The following is a 20,144-nucleotide window of genomic DNA, read 5'->3' as shown; positions in this document are numbered from 1 at the left end:
CCCATTCAGAGGCAGGCACTTAGCCTCCAGTCATGCTCTCCTTGCCAAGACCTATATAAAATATTACCACACAAGCAAGCGGGGAACTGATAATATCAAACAGAATTGGTAAATTTTATGTAGGCCGTATTATTTGTTCTCTCTACACGAAAAAGTTTGATATCTTGAATCTAAGAATATGTACTTGCTAATTGCCAGCTGTTCATCTGGCTGGTCCTTAATCCGTGACACTGCTGGTGTCCGGTGCCTTTTGGTGGCTGCAGGACTGCCACCAAGTCCTCTGAGCCCATGCTTTGAAGTGTTATTATATTACCAGGGGCTAGTAAGAGCTACAAAGTGACATTGAAAAGGAGAACACTGGGTTTTGGAGCTCTGCAAGGCTGTAGACATAGCAACAATACTAAAGGATGCGTACACAGATGTAAATTAAAACCAGGGAAATAAGATGTGTTGGATGGCACTACAGGAGGATTTTTTTCTGAGTAGGAGCTAACATTTTCAGTTGACTCCACTTCTTTTTGACCTTATGTAGTTACAGACGTTGGCCTCATAGAGCTGCATCTTCACCAGCTGAGGGAACGTGATCCAATCGATGCTTTTTTCATGCCACAGGAAATTGCTGTAGCTGAACAAGTGCCTTACAAAGGACACTCCAAGGTAGAGAAAGCAGTTGGAGGAGGCTTAGGAATGTTGTTGTGAATAGAAATGTTAAGATATGGTTCCACAACAGCCTAAGCTGGGCTAAATTCAGCCCAGTGTATGCCCATCCTTCCTGCTAACTCTGCTTGTCTTTCCTGCTCCCTCCCTTGACCCGGCACTCGCTCAGGACTGGGCAGCCACACGCTGGGACCCCCCCACAGCTGAAAAGTAGCTCCCCACCTTCCCCGTGGAAGGTGGTTGGATTATAATTGGCTCAGTTGGAATCAGCCCAGTATTTGTTTGGACGTGAGTACTGGTAGGAGCAAAGGGGTGGGAGCACAAGGAGAGGGCAAAGGTTGGCTTGACGTAACCCAGCTTGAGCTGCTGTGAAACTACCCAGAGACTGCGCAAATACTAGTAAAATCGGATGTGCCTGGGAATATTTCCAGCCACTAGAATGAGATTGTCTATACTATTAAACTGTTAAAATGCTCCTTGTCATGGATTTGACCTCTTCCAATTAACACTCTCTGCAAACAATTTCTGGGCACGATTTGGTTGCTAGAAGGGTCCCAATAGGCAGTTTGCAAGCATAAACTCAGGTATTTCTGTGCCAGTTGGCCTCAATACCCAGGAATGTTTCCAGGCGTGTTGAGTTTAACTAGTATAGACCCATCCCTGCCATCACATCCTGCCCCAAGATTGCAGCTACCACCAGTTTGAAAAGGGAGGTCTGATCCTGCCGGTTCTCTTGGTGAGAGCGACCTAGTCCCTATGAGCTAGCTTTGGTAGGATTTTTGACTGTAGGAAAAAAGAGGATGTGTGTTTTCAGGCTAGCAACACAACTGATGAAACTATAATTTTATGCTGCACTGTGTAGAGTCAGTTGCAAACCCTAATGATAAGAGGGGGCTTGTCCTGAACAAAGGATTTTCAAAACAGACAATAGCAGAGCACAAAGGATGGGAAGAGATGAAATCTACGAATAAGAAATTTTATTTCCTTTAATAAGGTTGTAAGAAATACATATTTTGCCTTCATTCCAGGTGCGGGGAGAAAAAAAAGAGATAGCAATAACTTGTTATATTGTTGTATCTGTGCTGTGGAATATTTGGCCGCTTATTACACAGAGTTAAAGCTGACACGATTTTTTTTTCAAGTCAGTTGCAGAACTGAGAATGCAATTATTCCTCCTTCTGCATATTAAAAAATCCACAACAGCATCATTTCTTTTTTAGTTTGCAATATTAACAAAATAAACATACTCTGTATCTTGAATTACTGAAGCCAGATCCTCAAATCTTGCAAGTGATTGCTTTTTGTTTTTGTTTCACAGTTGCCTTTAGACGTTTCCCTCCACATCAGGAAATCTGAAAAAATGGGATTTTTACATCTCTCCAGGTATGCTCACGTGGCAATCCTGTGACCTGTCAGCCTAATGCACTTCCTCAGGGAATGATTAAAGGCGTTATTCTAGAGCAGCCTTTTAAAAGTTGCTGTAGACACAAAAACCCGCTCTCTTGTCTGGGCTGCTCTAGGACCCAGAGCGACTGACAGAAATCCTCACCTGAATGAATTTTCCCCTTATACCTTATAAGGAGTCCAGGAAAACAAGGAAGTGATAACCATGTTCACGTTACTTTATGCACAGCTTGTCCTCTTTACCTGCCCAGGTAGCCCTTGTTTTCACTTTTATTCATGGTCTGTCCCGGTAGGGTTGAAGTCTCCTCGCAATCCGGTGTAGGTGACATCTGAAAACATACCCTCTGGGAATGTATGATTTTTACGACATTCTACCCTTACTCGGAAGATAATTAACACGCGGATATTTTTTTGTCACGCAGCCAGCACTGAAAACGAATGGGGATTGAATTGCTTTGCCTCTGTTTCCTATTTCTGCAGAGAAATAACTGTGTGCAAGGTAAGGCTCAGGGGTAGGGAGACCCATTTCAAAATCATCTTTGCATTGTTTCTCGCTTGAAGTTGATACGAAATAGCTTTCTGTCTTCAGTATTTCATCATTTCTTTCAGTTTAATGACTTTCTTTTTTTTTGACAGCCTGCTGTAGGGCTACCCTGCAAATTCATCTAAGATTTATGTGGCCATTACATAGCACAACATGTATGAAAGAGATGGGCGTTTGAGCAATTTTGGTTATACTAATCACTGTTTGATCCGCTGAGAAACTTTAATGCTATACCTGTGACTGAGTGTTTCACTGGCATTTGCACAATATATTAAAATCGTATCTACAGACCCGAGTGAAGCAATTTTAAGCGTATAGAGTGAACATAAATCTGTTCTTTCAATATCCCTGGCTACATTGGGAATTTCTTACCCGCACCATACCAGAAACACATGTAAGACTTTATCAGGTGCACTGGAGAAAACAAGTAACAAGTTCTCAGTGAATGCCATCCATAAAGAATGCAAAAGTAAGTATGTTAATTGCCAGCAATTGTGGCATTTTAATTTCTATTAGAAAGTTAACCTTCTACCAATAGAAATACCATTATGAAGGAATTTTATCAGTAATCCTAAATATGGATAAATGTGCACATTTTTCGCCTCCCACATTCTCTAAATGACAAGACTCTTCATACATAGAATGATTAAAACACATTATTAATAGTCTTTTATCTTCTTGGATTTAAATTTAGGGACCTGTACTCAGGAAAGCGCAGTGACTTGTGAAGATTGTTTGCTTTCCGGACCACACTGCGCTTGGTGTTTTCAAGAGGTAGAGTAAATGATACAAAAAAAATTTTCAAAGTTAGACTTAAGTGTTTATAGTAGCTCTGAGTGATGAAGTATTGACTTAATTGGGTCAGCCTGTGGTTTTGTAATGCACGCAACGCTTAGTGAAGCCTTCCTGGGGATCAAAAGTGGCATTTGATCTAGACTTTATGGTCTATTATTCATTGTTGGTTTGGGTTGGGTTTTTTTATAAACAACCTTCCTCATCTAAGGCAGAAATAACTGTGCTATTAGAGGGTCTCAGGTCATCAGCCTCAGGGCTGACTCACCCACGGCGCTGATGCTGAAGCACCAGACATCGTCAGGGACCAGACTGCATCTTAACGTACTATATGCCAAGCCAGACAGTGTAAGCAGAAGGTGCTGCCGTCAGTTTGCACATACAAATGATTAATCTGTGGTTGATTTTAACTATAATGATAGCATCAGTTTTATAATTAGTATGATCTAGGTGTAAGTGTTATGGCTGAAACATTTGGCTTAAAAAAAATAAATCTGGATTTGTTTCCTATATCTCTGCTGCAGAATTTCTGTGTAACCCCAGGCACGTCACTTAACATCTCTGCTTTTAAAACTTTCACCTGTAAATGATGCTGAGTAATATCTCCCTATTTCACAGTAAATATTCTAGCTCTCAGTTCATTAATGCTAGCAAGATATTCAGCTATCACAATTAAAAACTTGCCAGAAATAATAGAGAAATAAAATAAGTCTCTTTTGTAATAGTTTCTGATTTACACCTTTGCTGTTAAAAGTATTTCTTGCTTTTTTGAATAGCAAAATTGTACCTAGGATGGAACTAACATACTGCTTGATGTAGTAGCTGACAAAGACCAAACAGCACTTTTTTAAAAAATAACAAAGCAGTTTGCAAAAATTGTAACCATGGGAAAGAACCTCACCCACGTTAGTGTGTTTGCAGTAGTTTTTATGGTTGTACTTAACAACCAAAACAGGATTTTCTTGAAATGAAATGTGGTCACGTAATTTTGACTACTGCCATGTATTTTCAGAAAACAAAAATGAAACACAATTTATTGATTTTTTTTTTTTTAAGAAAAAACACCTGTGGAACTATTGAAAACTTCATAGCAGTAAATGATTTTTTTCTTTGTTCATAAGCTCATTGACTTGTTTGCCAGAGAACAACACATCAGGAGTGCAAAAGAAGCAGGAGCTTTAGCGACAGGGTAAACACAAATGCCTCCAAAGGAACCACTGTTTTCTGTAGGACAAAAACACACCTTGCAGTTGTATTTGAAATATGAGTTTGCCTCCACACACGTTTTGAAAAGCCAGCAACTCAAAGTGTGTAACTAAGGGAGGTGATATGGATCTCCCTGTGAAAGTTTTATAATGGTACATGATTTTTACGTGCACTGTATTCAAGAAGCAGTCGCTGAGAGTTTTGCCTGAGCAAGGACATCAGATTCGGTCTGACGAATAACAAACCACTGTTCCCATCAGGGGTCTCTGCATTGCTTCCACCAAAAGATATAAGATCCCTGGTAATTTTCAGGCATGAAGGGTGATATTTTGGTGGAAAGAAGGGTCCCAGTTATGGTTTTAATGGGTTTAAAGTAACTTTGTTTTGCTTTGGATGGAAACTTTTTCCGTGACTGAATTTGGAGAATATTTGTGGCTTAATGGCCGAGCCCCAGGTTGTTTACCCAAACCCAGGAGAAAAGAGCAGCCCCATGGTATGGGCCCATGACCATCAGCCAGGAATTGAATGTTTCGGTGCTGATTCTGCTGGGAATTACCCAAGTTTTTGTCAAAAGTTTTGCAGGCCAGAGCAGTTTCCAGTTCAGGAGGCAGCTGACTGATTTTGAGGGTCTAAACTCTAGTCATAGCTCGAGGAAATAGCAATAAGGCACGGAAGCCTCTTTGTAAAACTAACCATTAACTTCACCCCTATGCGGGGGTAGTACCTGCCCTGCAGCAGTGTTGTGGCAAGGAATACGTATCAAGTGCTTTGAAATGAGTAAAAAAGACAGACTGCGGGCTGTCCAACTGCTATTGATAGGCCTGTGATTTTCTCCGGATGGGAGAAGGTCAAGTAGGATGCTGGGCCAAACGTAACCAGATAGAGGTGGGCATGGCGGGAGCCCCGCCAGCGCTGGGGAGCGAGGGAGGGAGGCTCTGGTGCTTCTTGGGCACCAGGCAGAGTAACAAGGACTTGCTCCCTGCTTCAGTGAACATGTTAAATGAGCGTTGAGGAGAAAGAGTAGGTGAGAAAAAAACCACTGGGTACTCCACCGTCAGTTTGTCACAAAATTTGTAGGAGTTTATTATCTGTGAGCCCCCTTCTCTTTTAAATGGTGTTCCATCAGCAGTTCAAAATTGTTTAGGAAAGACTGGTGAATTCGTGGTGTAATCCTGTAATAGAAAAACCAGGGGCTTGTAGGGGCTTTGTGTTATCATTCCTGGTACTGTGAGAAGCCAAATGCAGTGAGTGGCACAATTCCCGTTCCCCAACAATAGAGCGGTTTCTCCCAGGATACCAAATCGGTGTAAGTTACATTAATTATACACCTGTGTGACATGATCCATGAAGGGCAAATTTAGATTTCCGTGCCACCTAGGTCTCTTTCTACACTAGTTTGCACTAACTTGCACCTTTGCTTCTGTTCCCTGCATTGGATTGACCTTTCGTCAGGCAGGTGCTGGTGGCTGGTCAGTAAATACATTTAACTCAACCATCCCTTCTCCTGTTTGCTTTAGAATTACACGGACTCGGCTGGAATTCATGGGAGGTGTGATACCCCCGAAAACCTTTTGTCAAAAGGATGCCAGTTGAATTCGATTGAATTTCCCATTTCAGAAGTAGAAATTCACAGAAACAAGCCCCTAACTCTAACGACCCAGAAGAACAATTCCGATGTCACACAGATTTCTCCTCAAAAATTAACTCTCAGGCTACGACCAGGTAAGTCACTCAGATCATAGATGGGGGATATTTTTTTTCAGTCAATGTGATATATTGAAGCTTCTCAGACTGAATGGTCTATAAAAAAATCTTGATAGGATAAAGATAAAAAAACCCGCGTGTTGAGTCCAAAAACGTCTGTTTACTCATCAGCTAGGTTGGACTGACTTCAAAATACTTTCAGAAGTGCTCGGTACATCAAAAAAGTACGGATATATTTTTTTAGTAGTTCTATTCTCTTGCCATTGAGGTGGCAATGAGAGAGTGGACCCCCCCGACGCCTCTCCAGCCCTGCTCCTGTGCCTCGCCCCCGCAGGCCTGGCAAACAGCGTATCTCAGAGGCAGCATAAAATCTGGCTTTGAGGATTTACAAGGTACCAGTGACATTTATGGAAACACTCCAGACCTACTTTGGGGTCCTTGAGATGTGAATTTTTCCTGGGGAGAAATTGGAATAAAGAAACATAAGAGACACCCAATTAGGTCATATCATAGTGGTGGAACTGAGATTAAAACCTGTGTGTACACCCGGGTTTGCTTCAAATTTCTAATGCAGGTGGTATGTTATCTTTAGTTTTAATTAGCTTCTTGCCTAAATTTTCTAAAGCTGCATAGCGCCAAAGTCATGTTCTCGTATTTTTACATTACAGCAACCAGTCGTAAATCTATGGTTATGGCTTTACTGAAGAACAGTTTAGAAAAATGACAGGAACTACTTTTAATTTTTCAAACCTCCTGTTTGAGATTTTAGTTAACAGAGAATTTTTTTTTTTTTAATTCTACTGATGATTTGAAATATTACGTAATTTTCACCATATATAATTTTATGAACATCTTGGTGTTGCTCATAACTTCTATTTAGAAGTGCTGATATGTATCCTGTTTTCCCACAACCTTCATAGGACATGAAGAAACAATACAGATCAAGGTTCGCCAAACTGAAGATTATCCAATCGATCTCTATTACTTGATGGATCTTTCAGCCTCCATGGATGATGATCTGAATACAATCAAAGAACTGGGTTCAACTCTTTCCAAAGAAATGTCAAAACTGACAAGCAACTTCAGACTGGGGTTTGGATCTTTTGTTGAAAAACCGGTTTCACCATTTATCAAAACCACAGCTGAAGAAATAAACAATCCTTGCAGGTAGGCTGGGAAAATACCTACCTCAGTTTGCATGCCAACATTAAGTCATAATATTAATCTTTAGGAAAAAATTCAGTTCAGCAGCCTTGCTGGAAACTCTGCCCCCTTCCAGCAGTAGCTGAGTCAGTTTGGGAAACTTCTTTTTTTCTTTTAAGTTTCTTTTAGTTTCACACTCTGATCATTATTCTGTTCAGGTTTAATGTTTTGAGAGAGGAATCTGGGAGTGATTCTGCATTTTAGCCTTTGCTGCTCGTTACAAATGTGCTTAATGGGTTAACAAACAGCTGTGCAGAATAATAATGTATTTTTCTTTGATTTGCTAGAATATACATACGTATAAGAATTTTATGACACTGCTATACCAAGCAGGTGCAAACTCAAGCCCAACACAAAACAGCAGTTTCTTTTACCCATCATTGTTGTTTCCCTGGGTTTTTCCCTCTTAAAACCTAGCAGTATCCCCCAAACCCAGGCTGCCCTAGCCCTTTCTTAACCTACGTGGAGGAGAAGCTCTGCGGCCTGAAGCAGGACTGCAGCAGCTTGGTGGTGCTCTCTGAATGTCATTAAGAGACTCCAGGTCCTAATGTGCTTCTGAGTATGAAAACAAGGCGCAGCAGGGAGCTCGGCAAGGACTGTGCGTTGTTAACTGGCTGAATTACTCTGCTCTAGGAGGCATTTCCCAGGCTTCACACAGACCTGGTTGCGTTGTCCACCTCACTGGATGCTCTATGGTTCTCTTACGTTTTTCACTACATCTGTCTCAGACGCAGAGATACATGACAAAAACCACTAATCCAGACAGGCCTGCAAAGTAGCCATTTTAGTGATGTTTCACTCTGTGTTATAGAACCATAGAATCACAGAATGGTTTGGGTTGGAAGGGACCTTAAAGATCAACTCGTTCCAACCCCGCTGCCATGGGCAGGAACACCTCCCACCAGTCCAGGCTGCTCAAAGCCCCATCCAGCCTGGCCTTGAACACTTCCAGGGATGGGGCAGCCACGACTTCTCTGGGCAACCTCTTCCAGTGCCTCACCACCCTCACAGTAAAACATTTCTTCCTAATATCTAATCTAAATCTCCCCTCTTTCAGTTTAAAACTGTTACCCCTCATCCTATCGCTCCACTCCCTGATAAAGAGTCCCTCCCCAGCTTTCCTGTAGACCCCCTTTAGGTACTGGAAGGGGCTGTAATGTCTCCCCGGAGCCTTCTCTTCTCCATAAGCTGTCTCACTTATCTTGTAGAAGCGTGCCATACGAGTGCTTACCCACCTTTGGATACAAACATGTTTTGCCACTAACGAATGATGCTGAAAAATTCAATGAAATTGTGAAAGGACAGCGAATCTCTGCTAATATAGACACTCCAGAGGGAGGATTCGATGCAATTATGCAGGCAGCTGTTTGCAAGGTAATTGAAACTTCTAGGTATAACATTATTTTTTCCGTATATTATCACTTCTGGTATTACATGGCTATATTTCAGAGAAGCAGATCATTATTTTTCAAGATTTTTTTAACGCAGTCCAAGAGCCCCATTAGATTTGTGTGAAAATACTTTTGGCTGTATCAAGTTAAACATGCATATTGCAATATTTTACTGTTTCTTTTTAACTGCCAGGGATTAAAAAAAAACAAACCCAAAACTATATAATTACTGGGTCTGTTTTTTTGATTGTTTTTTCTTTAACTATTTTTGATTAACTGTATTTAGAGTAGCGAGCAGATTGACACGAACATGGCCAGCCCATGATTAAACACAGGAGTAAGGAGACAAAATGTTAGCCAAAGACAATGGAACGAACATCATCTCTTAAAAGAGATGTTTGGACTCTCCCTTTAAAATGATTCCCTTCATTTATTTTGAGATGCTGTTCTCCAAATCTTCTGCTGCTTTTCTATGTTATGAGTGCAATACAGCCTTCTAAACAAATGTATTTTAAATGACAGGAAAAAATCGGATGGAGGAATGATTCTCTACATTTGCTGGTGTTTGTGAGTGATGCCGATTCTCATTTTGGGATGGACAGTAAACTGGCAGGGATTGTTATTCCTAATGATGGGAACTGTCATTTGGACCACAATAATGAATATTCCATGTCAACAGTTCTGGTAATTTACTATTAATTTTGTACAACTCTGGCATTCCGGAAATTTGAAGACTGACACGAGCAACTTAGAAAATTAATGAAAGTATACCTTCATCACTGAAACGTGTAAGAGTTGGGGAATCTGGATATTTACTGTCATCTATTTTATTTGTAATCGCACATTTTAGTAAAAAGCGAACAGTGTTTGTACGGAATGATGACAGATTATAGATAGGAAAAAAGAGCGCACAAATCTTATTCCTGCTAACCTGGAAAACACACGGAACAGGACCGACTGGTATTTCCTTTTGCAGGGAAGGCAAATTTTGCATTAATCATGTTCCCTGCAAGGGTGTGAATTCAGGAGGAGTTCAGGAATTTGTAGGACGCTGTTCACGTAGGAGAACTTTATCAGCTTAAGATACAGTGTTCAGAAATACTGAATGTATACACCACAGTGTTAAGTGTAGAACAAATACCCAGTTGCTCTGGCACAGTATTATTCTATGGATTTTATATATCTATCTATATATACGTATCTATCTCACAGAGGCTACTGAGCCAAGTGTCCCAAGGGGACAAAAACAAGGGGAGTGAATTATCTATACTGTCTTTTATTTTGTATACATGTAGTGCCTAATTATAGTTTATACTATACAGTATTAATTATGATCATTTGAATGTGTGTTTCATGGGAGATAATTAGCAAGAGGACGCACAGGAAAAAATGGATTGATGTGGCTCTCTTCTGTTTGTTTGCAGGAGTATCCCACAATTGGACAATTAATTGACAAACTTGTGCAAAACAATGTTTTATTAATTTTTGCTGTAACGAATGAGCAAGTTCACACATACGAGGTGAGCAAACTGAAGTGTTCAGTTCTCCAGTATTTGTTTTAAGGTTGACCCTTTTTCACAGCTGATACAGTCAATCTAATATTAAGGACTGAATTTGTAAGATATTTGTGTAATAAAAATAGATAAGAAATTATATATCAGAGAAAGGCTCTTTTACTTAGGAAGTTCTTCATGTGTTGATTTTGTAGTTCCTAGGTAACTTTTAAATTGGATTTCAAGTTGAATTGCACTAATTTTTTAAGTCAAGGATTGTCAAGATAAGCATTGCTGAACTGTTCAGTGTAATGATTATGATTAGCCCTTTTGTCTTTTATAAGCTTAGAGAGGGACAGTTGAGCCTGTTCCTACGTTTATAAAACAAGAATATATTTTGAAAAATACATTCATCTTCATGCTCAAGTCCGAGATAATCGTGCGTTTTTTCAGCTGACCTGAGAGTTTTATTAATTTGTCTTTGCTTCTGGTCTCTTTCCAATGAGACAAATAGGAAAGCAGTGGCAAGATTAAAAATTAAAAAAATGATAGACAAAATCTATCTTCCCTCATGTATCGTTCCGCATGTCCACTGAGGGAAAACACCTTATTGCAGGAATTTTTGACATTAGGATTTGCAGAATCCCGTTCTGTCAAGTAATTTCCTGCTCTAGGAAATCACGTCCTGGGAAATGGCGGCCAGGAGAGAGGGGAGAGCAGAGGAGCAGTGGTTATGGATATGCAAAATCCATACTTTTAATAAACTGAGTATCATTCATGCCTGCAGCTCCATCAGTCATCTGTGCAGGCAGGAGTTTTCAGACTCCACTGATACCAGCCCTCCTGAAGCCTCGTGCTGCTTTTGGCCCATTGGTGTTCCAGCTGTGAGCTGAGGCGAAGCCCCCAACGGCTGCTTAACTGCTTTTTGCAGTGAATGTGAGCAAAAGCCCGCTAAGATAAAATAAGAAGGATATTGGCACTTCTTATTTCCTTTTCTCTACAGTCCTGCTGCTGGGAAGATAATTTAAATCAGCAATAGTAGAAGTCAATCACTTAGAAATGCAGTCATAGCCTAGATTAGTTGAACTTTGTACATTAAAAAACTTCTACTAAATCTCATTATTGCTCAACAATGTCTTAATAGGGGCCCAATTAATGACAAGTGAAATTTTTTCCCTGATTTTAACAGGAGATGCATGAATAAGGGCTGTTCTAGGAGGTAGTTTGGAAGCATCTCTTTGATTTACAGAGCCTTGTCCAAAGAAACTTTTGTCTTACTGATGGCATTATATTTTCCCTTGGAAATTGTTGGCGGTCACCCTCAGAGTTGTCCAACAGTGCTCTTATCAGGGGGTTTCTATTTCAGTATCCCTGTGTCCCTGTTATACCAGCACCAAAGTTATCAAGTGGCACCCTTTGTTCACTGGGAACACTAAACGAAGATTTATAGGTAATAAAAAATGCCAGCCATTGTTAACCCAACTGGGGAATGGTTTGTTCTTGTTACTTTGTGTGTTAGGGGAAAAAAAAGAGTACAATTACGTTCTATCTTGTAGGGTATAGAGTAATCCCATTCAATATATTCTATCTGCTGCTTTCATCTTTTCAATACTGCTTTCTGTTGCTTATTTGGACAGTTATAGTTGTTATGGTGGATGTGGAAAATCAGTCAGAGCAAGTGCAAAAATCATACATAAGTCTCGCTGGAGATTTTCCACACTACAGTGTACTTTCCACGATATGTGTAGGACCTGCCAATAGGACAGTAGTGGCATGTTTTCACCCGTGTGATTCAAATTTGTAATATAAATGTAAATAATCAGGTATCTATGCTTAAAAATGTAAAAAGACCAAAGCAAGACAAAATTATTCTTGTGTTAAGGCCGCTGCTCGGGTGGCCTGGAAGAGCTGGGAGAGGGCCCTGAACTGGCACTTGGGCACTGCCATTAAACCACTCTTGTCTTGGTGTTTTACTTCTTTTTAAAAGCCTCAGTGATGGAGATTCTGCAGTCTCCCTCAGAAAAGCCTCCCAAACTTAGTCATCCTTTGAGGTGGAAAACCTCTCCCCAGTCTCATCTCAAATCTACTTGACCTCAGCCTCTAATCCTATCAGAGCCCAGAACTGACCACTGCCATTTATCATTCACTTCTTAGGGAGAAGCGTACACTGAAATGACTGGGAGGACTTAGAAAGTACCTATTTAAATAGACTTCATAGATTCCATTATCTAGTCTATTTAGACAGACTAGATCTAGCTAAGTGTTCAGACTGTCAAACATATATTTTATATTTCTAGCCCTGTATAATCCCCAACAATTCAGCCCAAAATAATCCAGTCATTTAATATTCTTGATCCTCTTCAACTGAATTTTCAGTTTATCCACTTGCATGTGTGTGTATTATTACTGAACCCACCAATATTACAGATTGCACAAGCTTGTAATGTGGCTGGGTTTCATTTTGATCCTTCCGTGCAACCAAAGAGCTACCGAGAGCAATCTAAAAGAGGGGGGAGATTTAGGTCTGATGCTCTCCCTGACCACAAGAACTTTAAAAGCAGTCACATGGAGACATTTATAAGGCCACTCAAAATTCAATGCAAAAGAGGAGAGGAAATTCCTTACACTGAGCCCTGATAATTTGAGACTATTTGAAAAAGGATTATTATCTCCACCCCCTGCCCCCCAGTCTTTTAAAATATATTCATATATGTCTAACTTTTTGCATCATTAGTCCCAGCTGAGTCTTACCAAAGCAGCGGGGAATGTTTTTATTCTAGAAAAGCTATTCACTCAAAAAGCATCTGTGAATATTGCAAAAATAATGTTATTTTGACAAATTGTGTAAATCCTACTTTGGTATAAAAGAAAACACCAGTCTTCAATGTTTCATGAAGCAGTTGTTATTATTACTGTTAATATTATCTGTTTTCAAGCAGAATTCTTTAAAAATTTATTCCAATTTAGATGAGGGAATAGACTCCCTCTATAATCCTGACTAAGCACCACTTCTTTTGAAACAGAAATCGCTCTTTTTTGGAGAAATTATTTCTCTTTATATCACAGGAGAATGCGGCTTGAAATTTGTTTTTTTTTTTCAGATTGTATTTCACTGCTGAAAATTGAATTTACAATACTCTAATCTCCACACTTGTACAGAATTTCAAATTATTTTTATGAATTTGGCCTGACATTCTATTTATGATGAAAATTCTTCTGCCACTTACACTGCTAAAAGTCAGACATGACGCCACTGAACTCAAATGCATAATTCTCAAATTTCACATGCTAGTATGAATCAGAGTAACTCCATAAAAAGGAAGTTCATCTTTTGACAAATATTTGCTAAAAGAATAAATTCCATGACATCATTCGGGTAGTTTTATGGCAGTAGGACTCTGAAGGCATTGGTCTGCCTCACCTTGTTAATAGTTAAACAGAAATATGTGCTAAAAGGCAGGGTTTAACGAATGGACTGGAGATACACACTTAGACCGCAAAGTCATCCTGTATCACCATGCAGAAAAGTTTTGTTCAAAGAGGAAAGATAAAACGAAGTCTTCAGAACAGTACATCCCTGCTGTTTGTTTTGCATACCACAGATTAAAGGGTGCTATACTTCAAATTCCAGGTTTATCGTCTTTTCTTATAGTTATCTCCTGAAAAGTCCAAGGGTACAAAATGCAGAGTTTCAATATTCTAAGAATCCTTGAGAGAGCCCTAATCACAGGAGAAGTCAGGAATGCGCAGTCACCAGCTGTAACACAAAATGCAGTTAATCCCACTGATTTACAATAGCACTTTAGAAATCTAATGAATGATAAGTATTCCATACATAATATACAAAGTAATCACAGGGCTTTTGGAGACATAAAGTATAAGAGGGATATAAGGGTATCAAATTATCCATATTTATTAATAGCACTCTGGATTATTTTTTTTTAATTAAAATAACAGCATTGATACGATACATTGCAAAGGAAAATGAATGTTACAATTGTCATGGTTTTGGCCAAATCGGCCAATGGCCAGCGACAGATGCTCCCCTCCAGCCTCTCGTGCACGGAGAGGCACAGGAGAGATAAAGAGATTTACGAGTTTAGAAGAAACTAAACTACTTTAATGAAATATTAATAATAAGGTAAAAAGGAAAATAATGAAAAAGATACAGTATATGCAAAATGGTATTAAGCTCCCAGGATGATGTCACCGGCAGGCACTGGGGAAGTCCCAGACTGGACTCAGCAACGGGTGGGAACGGGATTCCACAGATGGAGTCAGGAACATACAGATTGGGATCAAAGGGCCAACTCTCTTCCCTCAATGGCTGACGTCTGAGGAGGACGCTGTCTGTTCATCTGCCCAAGGGTCTGGAGTCAGGAATGCTCTGATCAGGCTTTTTTATGTTTTTTATATTTTTAATGATGAACACTTATAATTTTTCAAAGGCATGGGCACAAGCAAAAGAAGTTCATGTACCTAGCCATCAGGAAAGATAAATTTGAATTGAGCATATTCAAAGTCTAGCTGCTAGATGTCACGTTAGTGTCACGATGCAATTTAGTGCAAAAAGAAAAGAAAACTTATCGCTGAAATCAATTGTTAAATTGGCACTATGTTATTAACGTAAAGTCAACATACAATCAGTCATATCCGCAGAACACTGGGATACATGTGGGGTGTCACATCAATCATAAACCAGCAGCATTTTTTTAAGGGCATTTGTTAGAAGTTCTTGTGGCCCTTAGTTTAAACTTCTTAACTTCTGTGCCCTCACTAACCGGCAATTCAAGGTGCTCAGTTGCTTGCAAAGATAAAAAAGTGACTGCTGTTATTGAATGTATGGCCCAAGACCCTCAAATAGTACAACAGTAGAGCAGCTGAATCTGGTTTGGGTTATTTTTATTAGAAGAAAACACAAACGTTGACAGAATGTATCTTTATTCTAAATTTGAAAAATTATAGCTGAAAAATACTACAGTATCAAACTTGCAAGCACACGGAAGTGATTTAGCGATATATGTCCCGTTCATTTGCAGTGAAACTAGCGCTTCTCCATGGGACTTTTTTAACAGGACGTGTGTCATTGAATCTGCAATCATCTGAACATCTGAAAATGTCACTATTATTTGTTTTAGTTGGCTCCAATATATTTCGTTCTTTTTCAGGTGGTGGCTCTTTGTCACCTACCATGTCACCTAGTCTTTTTTTATGTTTTAATTTTTTTTAATTTTTTTTTTTTCCCCCAGAACTATGCAAAGCTTATTCCTGGAGCTACGGTTGGACGACTACAGAAGGATTCTGGAAATATTCTCCAGTTGATCATTGCTGCTTATCAGGTAAGGTGTTTTCTTCCTGCATGTTTATATTTTATTGCAGTTTGGTAAAAACAAGTGTCTTTGATTCTTCTACTGCACTGATTACAAGAACATCACTTTTTATGCTTAGGTGCTGACCTTAAGAGGAAAAGCATTGTTCACTGTGAGGATGAAGTGAGCACAGAAACAAAATTCCTATAACCTTCTGTCATTCCTTAGTTCTGCTGGAATGCTAAATTCACAGCAGTGCCTCATCTGTCTTCCCTTCTTCATAGTCCCGTATTTCATACCTACTCTTAAGTCTTCTTTAATACAGGTATTCAGGTCTTCCCGTTCAACACCTCGACAGGGACCCAACCCTCTTCCCATCCGTAGCTGTCACCGGAGCAGATGTACAGTTGCTCTGCAGGAATATCTGGGCAAAAAAAAGCCCCCAAAAAATCTTGTGCTCAGTGCTCTTCTCTGCTTTAGCAACTTGATGCTGCCCCTGTGAGGCTGTTCTGAGTTTTTTAAAATGCAGAACGCAGGAGATGAAATGGGTTTGTGTAGATAATACCAAGACTTGAATGGGTTTGCTGAGATAATACCAAGAAATACTGTGAAGATGGCACTAAGATAAACACAGCACTGTTTTTCAGAGCTTTATTTGTAAAATGCATCCTGGCTGCCTGGTTCTCTTCTGTCAGGGGAATGTTTTTAGACAGTTTTACATGTCTTCACACAGATATATCAATTTACATATATGCTGATATACCATAGATTTCTCTCTTCCGTCTCAGCCCCTTTTTGTTAAAAACCTGCTCTACCAGTTGGCTACAATGCCAAATAACTCTTTGCAAAGAGCTTCTCTTTCTTTCCCTATTTTTTTTTCTGCTCTTCCGTCTATCACCTGAATGAGATGATCATCATTATGCCAGAAATTATTTTCATTTTGATGACAGGAAGGCAAACCTAATTCTTTTAACTCTGATAACTCTTATAAAAGCAATACAATTGGTGAGTTACAGTTTTTTAAATGAAATACAAGGTACCAGAAGATTGTCTATCCTATGGAAAACTAAATAAGCAAAGAACTTCAAGGTTAATCTTGGGAGTCTACACATCTTAATAAATACGAGGCAAAATTTTTACATGAGCAAAGATATTGCTAACTATTCGGTGGCACCAGGATTTCTCTTCTGGAGTCTGACCTGTTGCTAGTCGCATCTGGTTCCTATCAGGACTTCTTGAGGCTGGCACTCTAAAGTATAGACAGACTTTCCTACATTTAACAGCTGAAATACCATTTTGTTGTCTGGTGAGTAACGAAAAAACAAAAAATAATTGTCCCAGTGCCGTGTCCTGCTGCCTTTGCTGCAACATTGTGTTAAGTGTGGAACGGTTCTTCCTCTAATTGCAGTGTCACGGCATCTTCTGCCTTGCTGGAACACTGGAAAGGTGGAGAGTGCATCCTCGCTTCTTCCCCCTAGGGTTACCTGTTGTCTACATTTATTTTTTTTTCCACTCTCCTTTTTGGTCTTGCTGATATTTTCAGTCTCCATTGCCTCCTGCCTCAAAAAGGAATTTGTGTCAAGATACATTTTTCTTTTTCATATTTTAAACTACTCCCTGTGCTTTGAAGTTTCACTGAGTGCACCTTAGTTCTGGTGTTGCAGGGTTCGGGGAATAACAGCTCCACCTTCACCTTATCTTCATGTCTTTATGATTTCATAATATTTTATCACTCAGACACCTTCCACCCCTCAACCTTCTCTCCAAGTTGGACAATTCCAGCCTTTTAAGTCTCTGCTCAGCTGTTCCATCCCCTTGGTGACTTTAGCTGACCTTCTCTTTACTCTCCCTGACTGCAATGAGTCCTTCCTGAGCTGTGGAGACCAGAAGAACTTGCAGTACGCAAGACAGGGCACGCTAAGGTTTATACAGAGGCAAAACGATGCCCTCTGTCTTATTCTCAGCATCCTTGCTCATGACACCCAGGACATTGTTGGCTTTTTACCTGCTGCGTGCTGAGCAGATCACCTCCCAGAGCTGTCAGTGGTGATCCTGGTGCAGCTCCTGAGTTGTTTCGGCTGGTCCCGGGTTCAGCCGTGCTGTGGGCAGGGTTTGGAGGGGGCTCTGAGCTGGGTCCTCGCTCCCATCCCACAGCAGCAGGAAGGCGGCTGCAGGAACGGTGCTCCTGCCTTGGGGCCATACCTCGTCGTGTCCTCGTTCAGGCACATCATGTCTGGACCACGCACCAGAGTTACTCATCGGTTCTTAAAATCCCACATGTATTTCAAGATGTACAAAGTATACAAGCAGCAACACGTAGCACACTCAACGTTTCCCGGGGCCCGCTTTATTGCTTCATGATTGAAAATCTTCCAAGTAGGAAACACTGAAAACCACCTTATAAGTGAAGTCATCTGAATTTTTTTGCACTGGGAAGGGGGAAATGAGGGTTAAAAATCACACGCAAAACAGAAGATCTAACTCTGCTTTTGCCACAACCCTTTCATGTTACTCTGAGCAGTGTAATTCAATGCCCGGTATCTCTGTTTCTTTACCCACAAGAAAGGAATAAATAACTATTTGCCACCCAAGTGTAGAGTTAGGCTAAATCTTTTAATGCTTTTAAAGTGCTTTTGAGTCTTTGCTTGCTGTACAAACACAAGGTTTGCTAATACCATTCACCATGTGTTGCTGTCTAAAAGCTTCAGAGAGGAAGTAAGCAAGTTAAGAAAGTCTGAGCTGTCAAAATATTTGTTCCAAGGAGTTCTCGTGTTCTTTCCAAGTATGATTCATTTTCTTCTGTAAGCATATTTCTGCCTGCTTTGTTTAACATTGAATTCTGCCTAACTTTGTATTGCAGAGCTGTAGGCTAAATTGCATGGTGACAGATATCAGGCCGCTTGATTAAAGTTATTCCAGGATTTTAAAATTCCAGAAGAATTCCACTCTTTTTTTCCAGTGCTTGGTTACCTTTTCACTTCCAGGAAATAAGACCAAAGAAATAATATATTAAAACGGGACAGGTAACACCAGGGCACAAGTTTGTAACACTGCTTTGTCTGTTGTTTCACTCAGGAAAATTTTTGAACAATAAATGTTTCTCTGTGAATGGCTTAAAGCTCACTAAACTGTCTGCTATTTGTCCCCAAAGTATGGGCAGGCAGCTTAGTAGATTTAAAATACCATTAGAAGTCCTCACAGATATTAAGATCTAAGAAGCTGGAGTTTGTCACAGTTTATACGTTCATTTTCAGTGGTGTAAGGTGCATATTTTGCCGTCTCACAACAGCAAGGCAGGTTCATAATGACCCAGGACAGGCACCAGGATTCAAAGTATTATGACTTGGTCTTCAGCAGCATTTAAGTTTCTCTCACGGTTGCACTCCCTTTGAGCCTTGTAGGTTCGCAGCTGGTGGAAGAGGGACTATTTGGTGATATTTCCTGTCACGTTAGCGCATACCAACATTCACAGTTTTGTCTAGAGTTTTGCTATATTTTGTCCTTTTGCGAGAGACCAACTACTGGAAACAAATTATTTTCTAAGAATCTCTCAATTGTTTCAATAACAACATAAGCACCTAAACTCTAAAACAAATATGAAGGGAAAACTGGACACATCCAGAGCTACCAAGGTTACCAACCTGGTGCCCAGTGCAGTTTCACTGCTCTGGCTGTCTGCTGGGAAGACTTCTGGGTGTTGCCTGAATGCATCTTGCACGACATGTTGCCGTTCTTTCTGGAAGTGCTTTGGTTTACTGACAAGGTTTTACAAATGAAAAGACGTTAAAAATACCCCACCAAACACAATGCTAAGACAAATTTCCAGGGAATCCAGGACACGTACAAAGGACGAGGAGTTGCTGGCTATGCAGGTTTATACCTATTCTACTTTTAGTTGGTTTTACCCGACCAGACCTTTACTCTAGTGAGTCATCCTGGTGACTTTACTGGAATGACTCACTGAAGTAAGGTCAGCAAGTGCTCATGCTCTGGTTGAAGTGCAGGGGGTATTTTGTAAAGCAATTAAGCTCGTAAGAGCATGAAGGCAAGTCGGTGAGACTTGTGCTCAGCAATTGCTAAGGTACTTTTGAAAATTTCCATTTACTGGATCCACAATCCGATGAAGTCATAGGGAATTTCCTTATGGTCTGCCGTAGGCTTTGGATTAAGGATAAGTTGTGTACGCGCAGTTGCTATAAAATATTTTAGAGAGTTAAATATAAAACCCTGGGTATGAGAGAGTTCAGGAAGTAAGTTTTTCGCTTAAGAAAGGAAAGTTTGATTGAACAAATTGATTTAAGAAATGAGTATGTTGCTGTATGCAACTTGAAAGAGAACCGACAGCTCATGAAGCAGGAATTTCCACCGGGAGAAGAAAAGAATGGAGCGAGGCCCCCGGCTGCAGGAGCTCACTGTGGGACTCGGCTCTGGCCCTGGCTCT

The 20,144-nt window shown here is 40.1% G+C and overlaps 1 protein-coding gene across 2 annotated transcripts in view; it reads left to right on the top strand.

The window, feature by feature from the left end:
- ITGB6 (integrin subunit beta 6) overlaps window positions 1-20,144 on the top strand; it is a 66,761-nt gene that overhangs the window by 28,193 nt on the left and 18,424 nt on the right. The window contains exons 1-10 of one of the 2 annotated variants that reach the window (XM_054207717.1): window positions 604-657; window positions 1,976-2,040; window positions 2,484-2,560; window positions 3,300-3,379; window positions 6,121-6,325; window positions 7,228-7,474; window positions 8,719-8,884; window positions 9,424-9,585; window positions 10,326-10,421; window positions 15,644-15,733. In XM_054207717.1, the coding sequence (XP_054063692.1) occupies window positions 2,500-2,560; window positions 3,300-3,379; window positions 6,121-6,325; window positions 7,228-7,474; window positions 8,719-8,884; window positions 9,424-9,585; window positions 10,326-10,421; window positions 15,644-15,733 (1,107 nt within the window). In that variant the 5' untranslated portion in view covers window positions 604-657; window positions 1,976-2,040; window positions 2,484-2,499. Of the gene's footprint in view, window positions 1-603; window positions 658-1,975; window positions 2,041-2,483; window positions 2,561-3,299; window positions 3,380-6,120; window positions 6,326-7,227; window positions 7,475-8,718; window positions 8,885-9,423; window positions 9,586-10,325; window positions 10,422-15,643; window positions 15,734-20,144 lie in introns of those variants that run through there. The other variant, XM_054207714.1, reaches the window with a different exon arrangement.

Source organism: Rissa tridactyla, chromosome 7 (assembly GCF_028500815.1).
Source record: "Rissa tridactyla isolate bRisTri1 chromosome 7, bRisTri1.patW.cur.20221130, whole genome shotgun sequence".
Classification (NCBI taxonomy): Eukaryota; Metazoa; Chordata; class Aves; order Charadriiformes; family Laridae; genus Rissa; species Rissa tridactyla.
The sequence above is the reverse complement of the archived record's forward strand: the minus strand, read 5'-3'. Positions and strand labels throughout refer to the sequence as shown.